Source organism: Manacus vitellinus, unplaced genomic scaffold, assembly GCF_001715985.3.
Source record: "Manacus vitellinus isolate BGI_N305 unplaced genomic scaffold, ASM171598v3 scaffold_24_pilon, whole genome shotgun sequence".
Classification (NCBI taxonomy): Eukaryota; Metazoa; Chordata; class Aves; order Passeriformes; family Pipridae; genus Manacus; species Manacus vitellinus.
This window is the reverse complement of record NW_021939798.1, coordinates 6,017,871-6,036,133: the sequence shown is the minus strand read 5'-3', so window position 1 is coordinate 6,036,133 and position 18,263 is coordinate 6,017,871. Positions and strand designations below refer to the sequence as shown.

The 18,263-nt window shown below is 42.2% G+C and overlaps 1 protein-coding gene across 1 annotated transcript in view; it reads right to left on the bottom strand.

Moving 5' to 3' along the window:
* GRB2 (growth factor receptor bound protein 2) overlaps positions 1-18,263 on the bottom strand; it is a 44,530-nt gene that overhangs the window by 7,787 nt on the left and 18,480 nt on the right. The window contains exon 2 of the mRNA XM_029960006.1: positions 2,758-2,855. Coding sequence (XP_029815866.1) covers positions 2,758-2,855 — 98 coding nt within the window. The remainder of the gene's footprint in view (positions 1-2,757; positions 2,856-18,263) is intronic.

The window sequence follows — 18,263 nt, the reverse complement described above, 5'->3', positions numbered from 1 at the left end:
TTGTACTATCTGATTAAAAGGATTAACACTTCCAAAGTGACAATACTCAAAACTCTTGAAGTTTTCTGCCAGCTGCTTCTAAGGCACTTGAAATAGAGAGACTTTCACAATTCTTGAACTTCCTTGCAGTTTTATGGCTTCACTATCCCATTAGCAAGAGAAAAAGAACCCGGCTAAAAAGATGAAAAGAAGTCCCACAGAAGGAAGAAACAAAGGAAGTTACTTTGCAGGACTGATGTCTACTTTAAAGCACACTTGAAAAGCAGCAGAAGTGCTGTGCACATATGACTCTTTGCTACAAACTGTCTGAAAAAATGAACAAAAATCACAGCATGTCAAAAACCCCACATGGAGAATTAGGCAAAGTGACCACGATGTTCCCAAGAGCTTGAAGGGCCAAGCCTGATAACACTTGTCTCCAACTAGCTCTGCAATGGAGCTGAAACTCAGCCAGTCAGCACTGCAGAACCAAATCCAGGCATTCCTGCTGATGCTGCAGAGCCAGAGGGAGATGCACGGATTGGTACAACACAGGTTCTCATTGCTTCCAGCCTCCTTTCCATAGGCAGTTTGGCAATTCTTTTGGCTTCACTTCTCACAACCATTTCACTTGGCCCATTTCCTCCACAGAAATCACAAAGCTGCAAAGTCAGACCTCAGCAGTATCCCCAGGACAAGCTGGTTATGAACACAAACACCTGAGATAGCCTGGATCAGACTCGTGGGGTTTCATAAACAGCAAATTCTTCCCCTTCCCCCTTCAAGAGAAAGGTGTCCTGTCACTGAACTCTCTGCTGTGCCTTCACAGGAACCTCCCTGCCCAGAGCTTCCTGCAGCTCTTCCCTGAGTGTCCTGTCTATCTCTGCTCACATCTTTGCTTTGTTAACTGAGGTGGTAATTCAGATTAACCCTTCAGAGCCCAGAGGACTCAGCTGGTGACAAACAGGTGCCACATTTTCCTTTCAGCTTCGTTTGCTGGTAGTTACAAAGCAAACTGTAAGATTTGCAAAATGCAAGAGGAAACTCTGCATTCAATACCAGCTGTGCGGTTGGAGGATTTCAGTCTTGGATCCTTGGATAGGCTTTAAAGCCATTTTAAGTCGCTTTCTTCCCAAAACCTCTTGAAAATGATTTGACAGCAGTCTGAGAAAAGGAACATTTTCTTTGTGACTGGTAAGCTGCCTGCAGTTTGCTTTTCATATGACCTGTATGACTAGAGAGCTCTGCATTACAGCTAAGCCAACATTATGCTATAAAAACTTCTGCACAATTTCCCAGGGTTGTTAATGCACTAGTTAAGACTCCCAGCATTGCTGACACATGGAGCTGACTCCATCCAGATGCTATCAGCAGTTTAAACATCTTCAGATAAGATCAAATTAACTATGCTTAAAACCCATGTCCAAATTCACCCACTTGCAGGCTCAGATATTGTTCATTCCCTTTTGATACAAAAAAAGTGAAAACCTGACAGCTCTATCCCTCTAAAACAAAATACCTTGGATGATCACAGAATAAACTGATCATCACAGGAGAAAACACCAGAGTACAGCTCAAATGCCTGCAAAACTGTTGTGAGAAGATGCAACCATCAAATCAATGAGAGAGAAATTGCAATGTGAATTTGTGATCCCCAGTGGCACAATCAGGGTAAACAAGACATGTTACTGCAGAAAACAAGGCTTTAAACAAGTTTAGAATTTTCTTGTGTGTCCTTACTTCACTTCCCACTTGGCTGCAGTAAAGTATTACACCTCCCTTCTTGGGGCACAGTCCCTCAGAAGCTTCCTTCTGCTATTTAAAAAGAGTCCTTGGAAAAATAATCCTTGATTGCATTTAACTGAAGTATCTTCATTATATAATGACAGCCAACACTTAAATCAATCATCAGTTTTTGTGAGCAAATGAAACACTACAGCTCCTTGCAGAAACCTTGATTACAGGTTTTGCTGCTCCCCCCTAACCTTTCTCTCCCCTTTGAATCTGTTACCCAGAGCTTGCTGTTTTCTTGTTCAGATGTTGCAGGATCTCAAAGGCTGGCAGAACCAGAGTTTAGTAGCAGACAGCAGAAATACATGAACTGACACAAAGAAAACACCCAGTCATGAAATGCTACTGTTTTCACATGCTGGATTCATTATATCCAAGAGATGTTCACAGTAGTTACTCAAGGGCAGTTCCCTGGAGCAGCAAATCAATGCAAGGACACTTGTGTGACAGCACACAGGCTTTGAGGTTGGCCTGTCTTGTGAGGAAGGTGTTGGATCAGATGACTGTTAGAAGTCCTGTCCAACCTAAACAATTCTGTGATTCTATACCGAGGATGTGACAGACGTACTACAAATTCAGCCCCAAATATCCTTAAACACTTTTCTGGTGAGCTGTGAATGCCATGGTTTTTACTCTTAGCTGCTCAGTGGGTAAAATAGAAAAGCATGACAGAAACACAAAACCCTCTTTTTCTGGGGCAGTGGTGGTGACAACTCTCTAATAAGCAGTTTTCTGCTGGTTTATGCCTGATAACCCCAAGGTTCTGACCCTAAAAAACACCAGAAAAGCTTCCCAAAATACCCTGCTATGCAGCTGCTGTGAAAGGAGTTACACAAACACTACATCCAGAGTCAACTCAGCAGCCATCCTTTACCTGCCCACACATTTGGGTAGAGCTGTAAGTTACATTTTAGCAGAGAACTTCCTTCTGTTTGAGAGGATGTGCAAAGTCAGAGCAAGGGAGCCTCTCCCCAGAGCTCAACTTACGGATGTGGTTTCATTTCTATGTAGTTCTTGGGAATGAAGCCGTCCTTTCCGTTGAGTTCTGCCTTGTACCAATTCTGATCGCACTCTTCATTCAAAACCTGGAGGAAGCAAACAAAGATTAAGCTTAGCACAGGTCAAGGTACAGCAAAACTGATGAGGGTACCAGGTTGTTCTTCCCACCCTTCTTTCAAAACTGCTCCTGTGAGATGAACCTGTAAAAGTGGTGGTGGTGTCTGTTCCACTGCATCTCAGGAGCGTTCAGAACTGTCATGAGCAAACACCAGAAGAGGCCCAAGCTGGATACAACTGGAAGTTTCAGCTGGTTTTGCCAGTGCAAGTTAAAAGCAGCTTAAATCAGGCATCAGAAACAGTGATTTGTCTGTTGAGCACATTTTAAAAAGAGAAACACATTCAAACAGCAAATACAGATGAACAAAGTTTCTTCTTTTTATTTTTTCAAGGGGATACTTTTCTTAGTGTAATTTTAAAATGAATAAAAGATCTCGAGTCACAAGAGAGGAGCCACATGAAAAGGTGGCTTTAAAAAGCACAAATTGATACTTCAAAGCAAACCTGCTCTAAGAGTACTTCGGTGCTTTATTTTTCATTGAATTTCTGTCAATAGGCAAGTCTGGTACACTGACTCAAAGCAGTCTTTCCAATATAGTTCTATGTTCTGTAAACAAAGCCATGTCATAGTTTGAAACTGCCTCTCCTCAAGATGATTTTACTTGGTGTTGGAAGTAAACACTACAGAAAACCTGCCCCCTTCTCTTTAACATTAAGGACCACGGCAAAGGTTTTCCTCAAGCACTTTCATTCCTTCTCAGTTTTCTCAGGAGGATCTTTAACTTTGCAACAAGATGCTAGATCTGAGTTAAAAAATAGAAACTTAAAGCCTCAAGTCACAGAAGTATCACATGATTAGCATTGCCTGAGTGCAGGAAGATGAGGAAATGCAAAGAGAAAGACAACATGAACACAGATCCAGAGATCACACGCTACATGCACACGTAGTTACAGTGAAGGTATCCTGAAAAACCCCAAACTAATTCTTTTGCTATGTCACTATGTATGTTTGTTTATTTGAAGGATGATGAGAGGAATTGAAAAAAAGAGAAAGTAAAAGCAGACAAGAATTTGCAAGGGCAGGTCTTATTCTTACAAGTTGACTGGGAGTGCTTCAGAAAATTAAACTCTAAAGATCAGTGCTTGCTGCCTTTCAAAAACACGTGACACACCAACACCCTAAATCTTCCTCACTGCTGACTGATAGGTATGACAGAGAAAACCCTCAACACCTACTGAAATGAAATGTGGTAAAGGACAAAGAGAGCAAAATGTGAATCTCCTCAGTGAATCACAATGGTAATAGTTACCTGGATGCTCCTAAATTCCCAACCCAAGAGGCTGATAGGAATGTGCATTCCCCAGGTGCCAGCACTTCCACAGGGGAACTAGCACAGCAGCAGGGATACATCTACAGAACTTGAGGTGAGCAAAGATATGCACCTTTATGGTCCATTTCAGGATATTTTCAGCTGAAGAGACTTTAATACTTAAAAGATCCCACGTACTTTCACAGGGATGGAAACGTTCAAGCTATCATTGGTGCAGTTACTGCTTTGGGCTTCCCTGTATTTATTTACAAGCTCTGTTCCAGTGAGCACAACAGAGTTCAGTCACTGAGGAGGAATAATCTGAGCACAGGTCACGAGCAGTTCAAGCGTGGCTCTGTTACAGGCTCTGAGGTAAGAGCTCACACGGGGAGAGCTGACACAGATCAGCTGATGTTTGCTGGGCTGCCTTGGAGCAAGCAAACAACCGTCCCACCCACTGCCCTGCCCATAGGACAGCGATCTGTGCAGAGCCTGATTCCTCCACAATATGGAATAAAGGTGGGTGATGTCAGCAGGAGCTCTGGGACACTGAACAGGGATGACAGAGGTCAAAAGTGAGTTGCAGAGAGATCAGGGAGGGCACAGGCTGAAGCCCAGATCTCACTCAGTCAAGATTTTGGCATATGGCTTGAAGGCCCAGGAAGTTTGGCTGTTTGTTCTGTACCTCAGCTGCTTTCACCACTTACAACACAGGCACAAACGTGACACGTTTTGATGTGATTTCTCACAAGCCAAATCTCACACAGTGATGTGCATTATCACCATCAAACCTTTGGTAAGATCATGTACTACACACTGGTTTCATTACCATCAGAGAGCAGTTAAGGCACATGGTAGTCTGCTTTTCCAAAAAGAATGGGTAAATTGTAGTTTCATCTGAAGGACCTTACCACATTTTTGTGCTTTTGGCAGTTGGTATTAAAAATTATCAGAAATTCTAATGCCCAAATGTAAATTACTTTAATGAGTTTTATCTTGCTCTGAAGATATGCTAATAGATTTGGAGGAGCCAAATCACATCGGGCTTGGGGTACTCATTAATGCCTGGCCTGAAGCCAAAGCAGTGCTGAGGGATGCAGTGAGCTTTGTGACCAGAGTGAAAAAACAGCTGGATAAAAGGCAGAGTGAGGTGAAGTGCCTACACATCTACATGTACAGCCTGTTCAGGGGACTTCTGCTGCAGTGGGGAACCCTCCACAGCTCCCCCCTCAGTGCCTTTGTTTGCTCCCAGCACTTTTTCCTGCTTCACACCCAGACTGCCGTTATCTGCACAGCCCGTTGTCCTTTCTAGGATCATTTTAACAAGCTGTCACAGCTCCATTCACACCCTGGCAGACATCCAACTCTCCATGCCCTGTGTTATGGACCAGAGAGCTCACACACACACGGTCAACCCTGTAAACACCCCTGTTTTCCCCTTCTGACTCTTCCAGAGGCAACAGAACACGCTGTTTTCTTTCCAAAGCTCCGTGTTCCTGTATCATTTCAAGAGGAGTCACCTCCCCAACACAGATCTACAAAATCATTTTTTTCTGACAGTGTCAGACGCCGCTGGAGCTGCTCCCAATGCTTAGCCAAGCAAAACTGACTTGTATTGAAGTGCCTCGAATTCAGGACAACTTTGTGGTCATGTGCACGGGGCTGGAATTCCGGTGGCTGCTCTGAAGTCATGTAGTTATTATCATGACAACTGCAGAACAGTCCTGGAAAATTTCGGCTTTCAAAAAATCTTATGGCACTAATATCCATTAGTGAAATACAAAATAAAAAGTAAGTCAGGAACACACATGGGAAGCCTGTGCACTGGTGTATCTGCCTTTGATGTTTACATCTGACATTGCTCTCCCTTAAGTCATTAATCCATCAAAATGAAAGAACTCACTAAGTAACTAAACAATTTTTTCTGCAAAATCTTTTAAGAAAACCATCCAGTAAATCCATCTATCCCATACCTCCAACTGGCCTCCAAGTGATTTCCAGATAATAACTCAGATTAAAATTTATAATCTGGGTATTTAAAACACGGTGCTATGACTAAGAAAAATACCTATTCTGAACTGAACTACAGTAAGATTTCCTGGTCTTACCAAAGCTACAAAATTTAATCTAAGTACCACGTGCATCACTGAATTTTGCTTTGAAAATTTCCTCAAGTACAAATAAATAAAATTAAGTAACAAAATTAAACTTAAAGATTCACTGCTCCAAACTGGACAGCCTTCAAAGTCTGCAAAACATCTAAAACGTTGATCTCAACTGTTCAAAAGTGCTGCTCTTTGGATAGGTCAAAACATAAAGCTTTCCTTTGCATCCAGTCCCCAAGGCTGCCACAGATCTAATCACTCTATGCCAGAGTGACTCTTCCTTTCACACTGGGGCATCTGTGCCTGAGAGGAGGAAGGAGGAAGGATATTTTTAGCCCCTGCATTTGAAGCCACCATGTGATGTCCTCAGTCTGCAGTCGGCCCTGCTTTACAGTGAGAGGGGCTCAAATGCTGCCAGGCAGTTTCCCCAGTTTGATAACAGGTCTCTTATCAACAAAAGCCCATCTGTTCCCATGGAAATGAAGAGGAGGCACCAGGGAAGAGTCACACAGCAAGGCAGCTCCCAAGTTTTAGTTAGAACAGTTCACACATAACAAGCATCCCCAGTCGTGTTCAATTCCATACCTAGTGAATATTTCCGAGCACAGTTTTTCCTTGGGAATTGTACACCAGATTGAGCATCTCAAAACCTCAAAACAACTTTCAGGAACACACAGGCACTAAACTGGAACATAACAAACAGATCTGGCTCAACTCTCAAGCTGACATCCAGATGCAAACACAAAACTAAACACAATGCCTTGAACGTCACGTGCTCGTGAGTTTAGCCAAGTTAATCATCATTCTTGGGTTTTGGAGAGACAAAACCCAAAAAACTTACTAAGAGAGGGGTCTGAATGTTGGCTGAACTTCCTCTTTTCCCTGAACTTCAAGTTTTTGGGATTCTTGCTGCGCTCCCTGAAACAGAAAGTAACCCAACTGGTGCAGTACCACCTGTGAGCTGCCAATGTGGTTTTCCTCCTCCACAAAGTTGCATTGACACTGCCACAAAGAAAATGAAGCAGTATATTAAAAACATTCTCAAAGTCTCAGGAAAGTGCTCATGACACTCAAACTAGGGCAGGAATTAAAATTTATAAAGTGAACAAATGTTTTGAAGGCAGCAGTTCTGCAACTGAACTTGGAAGCCTGGGAATTCCTTGTCCCAGGATGGAATGGCCTCTGGGAGGAGAGTTATCATCACCCTCAGCAGAGGTGCTTTAACACAGCTTTTCATTTCAGAGAAAAATGGCTCGTTTTCTGCTCCAAGAAGAGTTACAAACTAGACACAAAGGAGCAAGCAAAATCTGCTTCAAGGCAAGCTATGCCTGGATTCAGCAAAGCAAGTTCACCACAGTCCATTCTATAACATTTTTGTTCCCTGCAAATTTACTGTAAATGGCACCACAGGATATTCAAATTCATCATTTCAATGTTTTGCAAAGACAACCCAAAACACGGCCTGGTCCCCCCTGCAGCTCCCTGTTTGATCCCCGGGTTGAACAAATGAATCCTCCCCCCTCTGGCTGCCTGTCACATCACAAGGTGACTGTGCAGCAGGAATGGCATCTTAAAGAAACCTGGAGGAATCTGCACATCAAAATGGCACTGTGATTCAGGCCATGCCAAATCAGTTTTTCTTTTCTTGATTTACTCGTGACACACAGTACAGTTAATTTTAACTGCAAACTTTCAATGTGAAAAGATACATTAGACAATTAAGGTGATGCAAGAACACATAACTGCTAAAGTATTTTAGGCTTTTCCTTCAATTCAATTTATCATAACAACACACAGGGAGTGCAAAATACCCACATTTTTCAGATCAAAACCTAAAGCACTACATTTGGACGTGCTTTAGGATGGTGCATAATCGCTCTCTAAGTGGATATAAAAGCTGTGAAAATACTTAACAACCACTGAGCAAATGTTACTGAAAAGAGCTGGAGAAAGACTGGTTCTTAAATTGCACTCAACTACCAAGTATTATAACATATTACCCAAATAATGGATGTAGATTATACTATAATGTAGCCATGTCTTATGGATACAGGCTTTCATGCTCACTCGCCCCAATTCCCATTATCACTGTAGAAATACTTCTGCCACCCATATCCTTTTAAAAGCACAAGAACAGCACAAAATACAAACTCAAAAGAAAATAATTTCAGAAAGTCTTCCCACCAAGACAAACATAAAAGCATAGGGGCCTTTCTTCCCCACTCCTCAGCAGTGCTTCTGGCAGAAGCCTTATCTGAAGTGGCCACTGGTACTTCAGCACATGGACTTTGCACACCCAGAGCCTTTCCCACAACAGCCAAGTAGCTGGAAGGAGGCAAGGAGAGCAGGCTGGTGTCTGGGTTACACATTGCTGTCTTTAGTTTCTTTGAGAAGAAATTATGTCTAAGTTATTTCCATTCATCTTGAAGGGGCCTGTGAACTAGTCCAAGATAAAATACATGACAAAGCTGAGAGACAACAAACCAGTGCCAACAGTGAAAGTCACAGGACAAGGCCACTGTCGGATCTGAGCTTCTCTTTCCAAAATCTATATAAAAATGTCCTCCCAGTCTATTGCACAAAACTACTCATCACTGGAGGTTTGTGCAATATAAACATTCATAGATAAAGTCAGGATTCTCCTGACCTTCAGACAGGGTTGATGGGGAGAAGTAGCTGGGTAAGATTACAGGAAATGACGTTAATTACTTTCAACTGCATGAAATAAAGGCAAGTTGTCATTACAATTCCATGCAATATTTCACCATGCAAAACTCAAATCCATAGGAGCACTGGCTACAGTGGTCAAGAAATCCACAAAGCAAGCACAGCAAAGTCTATTGTGACAAGGCAAAATCCACAGAGAGGACTGAAGCAAGGAATTAGCACTCAAACTGTTTCAAAACCAACTTTCTTTTTTTTTTTGTAGGTAACACAAGAATACTTGAAGCAATTTTAAGTTAGCTGAGGCACAAACAAGTCTAGCCACAAGGACAGAACTCAGCACAGACTAACTCACCCTGCCTCTCAGGCCTTGCAAGTCTTGTGCTACCGTGTCCCCTCCAGCAAAAGTCTTCAGTTGTGAAGACTTATTTGTTTAAGATAATAGGAAAAACAGAAGTAAAAAAAGAACAATCTAGACAACAATTCCCTTTCCCTATGGCTCACCTTTTTTGGTTTATGTGGCACAAAGATGGAAGGAAAAAACGCAGTATTTTAGAGTATATTGCAGTGAGCTCCAAAATGTTTAACAGAGATCCTGGAAGGAGTCAATAAAGCTCAAGAACCTTTGCCACAGGTCTTGCCTCCAATGAAGTTTCCTTCTGTGTGTTAAGTTTGCACTGGCACAAACACAGAGGCAGAACGATAAAAAATTCCCCAGTCCTGCCTTGGCTGCTGGTGATGGATGGCAAGATGTCAGCCCCAGTGAGCACAGAATTCCCCCCAAATTTGTCCTCCCACTATTACCACCTGTGAAAAGGTTAAGCTGTAGGTACCACGAATTGCATATTTTCAAGAAGGCTGATGTAAAATCTCCCAAATAGAAAGCATGACAGCCTGCAGCAAAAAATCAGTATTAATGATTTTACAACCCAAACAAAAACAGCTTTACAGAGGCAGAAGTAGCTACAGCTCATGCTCTAATTAGGCTTCACACATCTAAAAGACCCCCAAGTGTTTCTGAAACAGCAGGGATTCCCAGAAGTGAGATTCATTTTATGTTCAGCAACTTTTATGGTGCTTAAGTGAACACAACTCCTGACACACTTCATAATGCAAGGATGACTTCAACATTTGATGCTGCAAGGAAGGCACAGTCTCATTTCAGTGCCTGATCAAAATGGACTGCAAATAAGTCCATTTGTTATCACAGCCTAAGCTCCACAGCTCAGCTTGCACATGTGGACAGCAGAATGCCAAAGGATTCACAAGAACAGTTTCTTAAAAAGAGGAAGGGGAGTGTTGTTTTTCCCTAACACACCAAGGGTTAGTTTACAGTGACTGAAGACCAGGACCAGGCCTTTCCTAAGGAGCTGTGGTGCTCAGGATGTTATCACGGAAACAGAAGACAAAACATCCTTCCTTAATCTCAAACCCCATCCCCACTGAATTTGGAAGCTCTGAAGAGCCCAGCATTTGGTGGTTTTCTGTTGTGCAGTGTGGATTAGTTCACTGAGCTACTAGTGGGGGTGGGCACTTGCTTGCAAATAAGTGTCTTTCCTCATGGAGGTTTTATTTAGCACTGCTTAATTTAGGTTTGAGCAGGGTCCCAGAAGAACCACCATGGGTGAAGCACACAAACTGAAGAACAGGTCAAGCTCTGTGAGAGCTTTCTGCCATCCTCCCTCTTTTTTACTTAGGAAAGAAAAAAAGCCTTGAATTCTGAGTACACACCTGCTCTATTTGGGAAAGGTTCAAAATCCAAAACCACACCCCAAAATAACCCAGATGCATATATGCACATGTGTACATAACCAACAGAGTATACATTGCCTTGAGCATCTAAATAAACCCTTGATTTTGAGAAGAAAGATTTTGAAAGAACTCCTTTTACCCAGTGGTCAGAGTAAGGTCTCCTGGTTTCTATTCCTGCATCTGCTGCAAACACCAGTGCCATAAATTCCAGGCCATCTTACAAGAAGGGCTGTTTTGAGCTGTAACTTCAAGTTTAGCAAGATGGACACCAAGTATAAAACATCTGTTATTGTGTGCTCTAGACTATTTATCCAAGTACAACCAACCTTTCAAGCCTTTAAAGAAATTGTAAGGCTTTTGTAAGAGCTCTTGGCACAAGCTCTGAGGGATGAAGGTCAAAAGTCACTCTACCAGAAAATGATAATAGAAGCTATCAAACATTTCAATAAGTGTTTCAGAGCTGCTTTTGAGCTGAACAGAGAAATACCAGGAGAAATAGCAGCAGTGGGCTTGTGGCAGTTTGCAAGAATATCAAAATAATATATTTCTCAATTTATACACTCTTCTCATCGTGCTGGGTCTGTTGTAAACCAGGACTTGATGGTGTGTATCAAACAAAACCAGCAAAAGGTAATGAAGAACAAGCAATCATAGCATGTTCTTGTCCTTTTAGAGCTTTACAAACAAATGAGGTTGGTCATATACAGTAAAAGTGAAAATACCCTGAGGAAATACTCGTCCCTGACAGCCCATATTCAGATTCACAGTTTGTGAACTCCATTTGTAACCTGCTTTGCATAACAATTTTACTTGAATACCCTACAGTTCTTACTTTGTCCTACTATCTCTCACTTAAAATCCACCTCTGGAGAACATATTTCTCACCATCTCTGAGGAAGCAGATACACACCTGTCCCAGACACAGGACAATTCCCCTGTGACTGTACAGCAGAGCCAATAGCAGAAGGCAGAGTTCCTGGCTGGTTGTCCCACGTGTTGCCTTTAAACTCACCACAGCAGTCAGTGACCAAAACATTCCCCAGAGGACAGGAGAAGGTTTGCTTTTCACTGCAGACCAGGACAGTGCAACAGTAACAACCAGCCCTGGATCACCTCATGCTTGGTACCTCAAACCTCTACAGATATAAAATCCCCCAAAACTCCTCCATCAAGAATGAAAGATAAGAAATGCTGAAATTTAGAGCTGTCCTTTCTGTTCCAAATGGATGATGTGTACCATTATCTCTGCTACACTTCACTGCCCAAGAAAGCACCAAACCCAACACTCCATTCCTGAATTTTCACTCTTAATTACTGCTTTTCCTGGCAGACAAACTCAGCAATTTACCTATCACTATTAACTGAGTAGGAACAGTTATTTGTGGAGTGACATCAAGCAGCTGCTCCATGTAAGAGGTTCTCTGTTTCAATCATTTATGTTTGTACACATCAGAGGTGCTGTGACGTACACAAATAACAGTAGGGTAAAGTCCAAAAGGATGTGTTAAGGGAGACAAACTGGTTATAAACAGCTGTGCAATGCAAACCTCCAAAGAAGGTGTGTGACTGCAGCCACTGAGGCTGAACATTGCTCAGCTCACTCAGTGTCCTGCAAAAATACCACACCAGGTAAGGCACCTCTAGCCCAGGGCTGGAAAACCTGGGTGAGAGGAAAGATGGACAACCTGGACTTCATCTTGGACCAGAAATTTAGGGTATGTGACCAGAGGGCAGTTTCACAGCAGTCCTGTGGACTTTAAACTACAGTTTGGCTCCCCAGCCACAGGTCACATGCACAGGTCACAGTTCTTTGCATGCTGGGTAGGTATTACAGCCCTGTCTGTACAGCTCATGATGAGCTTTGCTTGTCTTAAGAACGTGACATCACCTTTATTTCAACCAATTTTCCACTGTAACATTTGGGGTATTTTCAGAGGAACTGATACCTGATGAATTGCTCCCCATCCTGTATTGGTGCAGTTGATTATTTCTGACTATGACAGTTCATTAATCCTCCCTGAACATCCTCCTGTTTTTACACTTCTTCAAACCATCAGGACAGTAGGTGTCACCTAAAGGAGGGTTCCTTGACTGCTTGTAAAACAGGCTGGCAATGGCAGTGGGCAGAGTTCAAGGAGATGGACTTGGTGATACAGGATATACTGGTGACTTTGAGTGACTAACTACGTGACTAAAGCCATTAGGAAAACTGAAGTCTTGATGTACTTTGAAAACCTGAAAAAAGTTAAAAAATGAACATGCCTTGCACTGACAGTCAGACTATTTGGTGAGGAGCAAGACAGACATCAGCACTGATTGCCTGCTACAAAACAAGCCAGCAGGGAAAAATGTAAGGGTTGTCCAAAAACCACTACCAAAACCCAACTATATTTCCATGGGAAATACAATTAGGAACATTATCTGGTGCATTTTAAAGCACACTAAGAAAAGACACAACCCATAAAGGCCTTAAAGAAAACTTTCAAGAGTTCGAAATACTGACTTACATTTTTTGCTTCTAAAAGAAGCAAATTAACTTGAGCTGCAGCTGCTTGATCTGGTTTTTCCAGTGAAAAAGCTATTGCAAACACAGGAGCAAGGGGTCCAACATGCTTCCAAAGATCAAGATAAGAGGCAAATTCTTGCTATTAGTGGTAGTAATGTAAGTAAGGGGAGGTCAAAAAAGGCTTTCAACACAATTTGCACATATTTACAATACAGATAACCTTCAAATTCTTTTTTTCTCTAAATGCACGGTTTTGTTTAAACTGTTTTATTACAGTATTTATTGCACATTCATTTTACAGTGCAGACAAGTTAACAGAGCAATAAAAACCTTAACTTGGCTTCATCTGGTTTTAAAATTTAAAAGCTTTTGGATTCTACTAGCATAGATTCTTGAGTTAAATATCGATTGTTTAATATATTATAGCATTGTAAATTTTACAGAATGTGAAACAGTCTTACTCAGCTTCTTGCCAAAAAGATATCAGGAATAATATTGACAACTAATTACCCGTAGGGCAAAGTACCCTAGGTTAATTACCCTGATAATGGCATATTAAAAAAATATATTTGAAGTAGCTATGCAACACTTTAGTTATTCTGGTATTACTGAACTTCTGTACACCTCTTATGGACGGGTCCTCAAAACCTACAGTTGTTAAGTCATGCCTTGAAAGGCAGAACACTTACTCAACTAAACACAGAGCTATAAGCTAAAATCCAGATCATTTAAGCCTGCCTTCAGGAAAAAGGATATTTGCAGGCACCTCTCTAAAGAGCCAGCAATGAAACTGTTAATACTGATACTGCACACATCTTGACCTCAGAATTAACAACCTTGCTTGGTAATTCTTACTTCTGAGCATGAATTCCTGTCCAGCTACAAACCCAGACACTGCACTCCCAGTTTGCAGCAGCTCTGAGTTGGTTTCTGCAGTGGCTGCACCCTCCCACCTGTGCTCCCCACAGTGGGAACAGGCACCTCTTTGGTTCACCAGACTGGAGAACTGATGTGCAGATCAGTTCAGGGAGGGGCTGTATTTCTCACCTGACTGGTTGGCTCCATTGCAAGTGCAGGGGACAGTTCTGGAAGTGAAGCAACAGAGGAGATGGGAAGAAAAGGAATAGGGCAGGACTCCTTGGGTGACACTGCCAAGAAGGAAACACCCTTCATTCCAGTTTCAAAGGACAGAAAAAGGCCTGCTCTACAATTCTTGCAACAACCCACCCCAAAACTTATATGCCAGAGTAGTTCTACTTGCTCACAGTTTTATTTGGGCAGAGCTAAAACCAGTAGATTATGGGGAGAGGGGGACAAGAGGTCAAGAAGCAGCATAGGGGTAGTCCTGCACTGGGGCAACAAAAACCCAGGACTTACTGACTGCAAGTGGCAGGAAGGGAAATGGGGAAGCAGGGGTGAGGGACTAAGCCTCAGCTGAGGTTATTTGTGTTGTCTGATGATAGGCTTATTTGGGCAAGTGTTAAGACTGTGGGTTTTTCAAGCTGTATAAAAAATGAAGCTGAGCCCTTTAATGGCCAAGGTGGAAAGAAGGGTCAGGTCAGTCAGGTTAAGCTGAGCTTCACACTGATCCTGGCAAGAGACACCTGAAGATTTCTGCAGCATAGATAGAAAAAAACCTCAGACTTTGCATGAAACAGGTCTCAGGTTCAGGGACACAGTAAATACAGGTGGGCTCATCCATCAAGTCTTTTTGTGCTCCATACCTTCAACAGTGACAGCTGCTGGTCCTCCTGACCAGTTTAATTCTTTAATTCTTTACAGGTTACATCACCAACATGCAGAGCAAAAGTCACCCCTTCCATCCAACTGCACACAGGAGAAAGTGGGGCTTTGTGATGTTTGAAATTATTTGTTAATACCAGTGCACAAAACTCAAACCTTCTACACACAGAATGTCAAGTGAGTGCTAACTGCAGTAACCTCTCTGCAGCAATTGAACAAGCAGTATTTCTATGAACAATCAGTATTTACTAATTTCTTGCACACTTAAGACACACATGGACTTTTCTGCCAGTCCCTGGAGTGTACTCTGCAATTTGCATTTGAAAGTACAGAAGAAGGAAAAGCCCATGTTCCACTACCCTGAGGCAGCTGCCACAAATGTCATCACCACTCAGGTCAGACCCTGCTGATCACTCTGGCCAATGAAGCTCAAGTTGCCATTTCCTCTTAGCACCAAAAAGGTTTTACAGCCTTAGTGATCTAAGAATAGTATTATCACAACCTATTTGAATGGCATTTTCCCCAACCTCAAAATACATCTGGAACTCCCCACACATGCATTTCAATCCCCACCCTACTGAGAAAAGTGAAATGAATGGTGTGGAAATCTTAATTTGAGATGAAATATGAACATTACTTTTAAAAGGACCACACAGGATTTTATGAGCAATTGCTGCAAAGCAACAGTGCCAACAGATCCTGGACAGGATCTGAGAATCTCTCCACAAACTACTGTCAGTCTGTGCAAAGAAGCCTATTGAAATAGATACATATAAAATACATACATTTCAATATGATATATTAATAACAAATATACATAATATAGAAAAATATATATTTCCTATTGTTGTTAGGACAGGCAACAGCAGTTGTACCTGCACCTTTGGGAAATTTAGCTTTGGCCATAAAACTTACCAGGTATTCTGAGGGAGAACAAAACAACATAAGTGCTTGTGGGACAGAAAGACACAGATTTTTATTAAACAGACTTCACAAACCAGCAAAATGGAAAAGACTAACTAGCAATAATTAGTCCAGAAAATAGAACTTAAAAACCCCAGCACTTTCTACTGCATTATGAAAAATCATCTTCCAATCTCCAGCCAACAGACACCACAAATTAAAGACTTGCCTCACCAATGCAGAGCTTCCACAACCCTGTTTGCTAGATTTTAATGGAAGATTCTTATAGACCTTGTTTATAGAGCCAACTCTGGCCCCAGAGGGACTGTAATCTCTCCTCTGCTTTGTCAAGAACCAAGTACAAGGGAGAAAAGAAGAAAAGTTTTGCGTTTGCCACAGGAATGGCTCACTGTGCTCATTTGAGTTATCCCCCCCTTACAACAGGGGAGACGTGACTCATATCAAGCATCAAAGTCAACAAATTCTCAACATCTTTATTTTTCCTTCCACCCTTGACAGCTCCTCACAGAAATTATTACTGGGGGAGTGTCACAGCAACAGCTCTTACATCACCATCTATTCCCCCTTCCTCCTCCACTACCCCAAATGGAACAGGCATGCTATCACTGAGCCAGCTCATGCAATTCTTTATTCTTTGCAATTTCCTACCTCTCATTTGAAAAACAAATACTTCACTGTTATCTAAAAATATATTAAAACATTGCCAGCAACTCAGCTCTTAAAGCAAAACAACCATCACCACCCAGTGTGAACGCACAATAGAAGTAGCATTTTTGCTAAGGCAAATTTTTCAGGAGTTCTTGAGAACAGCAAGAAAAATAATTCAAGCTACAAAAAAGAAAGGGCTGCTCTGCAATCGCCAAGAGAAGGCTGCTCTGCCATCATGAGACTCAGCCAAATGCACAGCCCGAGGGCAGGAATGGAGACTGCAATCTGAGAGCAGTGTCAGCTTGGGGTGCACCGATCCAGCTCCCATCAAAGCTGGTCCCCTCCCAGTGCAGCCAGCACAGCTACTTTATAGCAAACCAAAGACAGCCTTAGCTAAAAGAATAATAATAATAATAATAACAAACACATATATATGTATATAATCCCCCCCAACAACACCAAAACCCCAAACCAAAACAAAAAAAGCCACCAAACGCACACAGAAAAACCCTGAACCACAAAACCCAACAAAAAAACCCCAACAAACCCCTCACCAAACCCCTGTCCAGTGCCCTGTTCACAGTGCAACTCCACCAATGTCTGCACCACCACAACAGCAGTGACACACAACACAGAGTACCCTGTTTGTAAAGCTCAGACGTGTTCCCAAGGCAGCGATTCCAGGAGGGCAGTTTGTGACAGAGCTCCTGTTCAGCTGCTCCCAATCCTTTCTTCCCTCTGGCCATTCATTCCCACCTCTCACTCTTCACCCCGAAATGCTGGCCCAAGCATTTGAGAAGTTAGTCAAGACAGAACAGGGTGAAAGGAAAACCCCCCCAGTTTTCAAGGGCTCAGTCCCAGTGGAGTTGGGTCACTTGGGTGAATTCTGTATCCACAGAGCACAGGAATCAGCAGCTCAGAAGCTCAAGTGGTCCCTGGACTGCACAAAACAGAGAAGCCTCTTCAGGAGTCAGACACTCCAGGCAGCTGGGGCAGTAACTTCAGTAATGTTCTGCATTGTATGATTCCCTCAAAACCAGGTGTAAAAATATTATACAGAAAGGTTCAGTTTAGATGACCTATAAAAATGACAGACCAAACACAGAAGAAGGAAATCCCTCCTATCCCAGCTCCGAGGCACTGACACATCTTTTCCCCTTTTTTCCAGTCTTCTTCCCTGTTCTCCAAATGCACCTTCAGGATGGGAACTGGAAAATATGCTCCATGTTCAAAGGTGACCAGCAGAACAGTCAGAGCAATATTCAAATGCTTTTAAAAGAATCCCTTAAGTATCTAATCTAGAACTCCATCAGTGCAGTACAATAAAATCTCAATTAGCTTATGAATCTGTTCCAAGAAGAGTTACAATAAAATACAAATCTCAAAGGCAGAGAATCACATTTGCTTTTTAACTCCTGCCATCAGCAGCTGCCTTTTGCCTTCTTTTAATTTCCAGGCCTGAAGAAACAACATCATTTTTTTCATAATTGATGCCCAAAGCTGTGCAGAGAGGACAGAGCTTCCTCCTCAAGTTTCAGACAAAAAGCTCTTGTAATTCTCAAGATCCACCTGACAATGTTTGCATTGGTGTCCTCAGTAAAACCTTAGCCCAGTGTTGAAGAGTCTTCTCCACAACACATTACAAAGTTAACCCTTTGCAATCAGTTAAATGATCTCCCAGTAACGAGCATCAAGCTGTAGAGTTGGAAAAGCCAGGGAATTCTGTGCTCCAATTCAGCTCTGCCTTCTGTATTTAAAACACATAGCAATGTATCTTCCAGCATC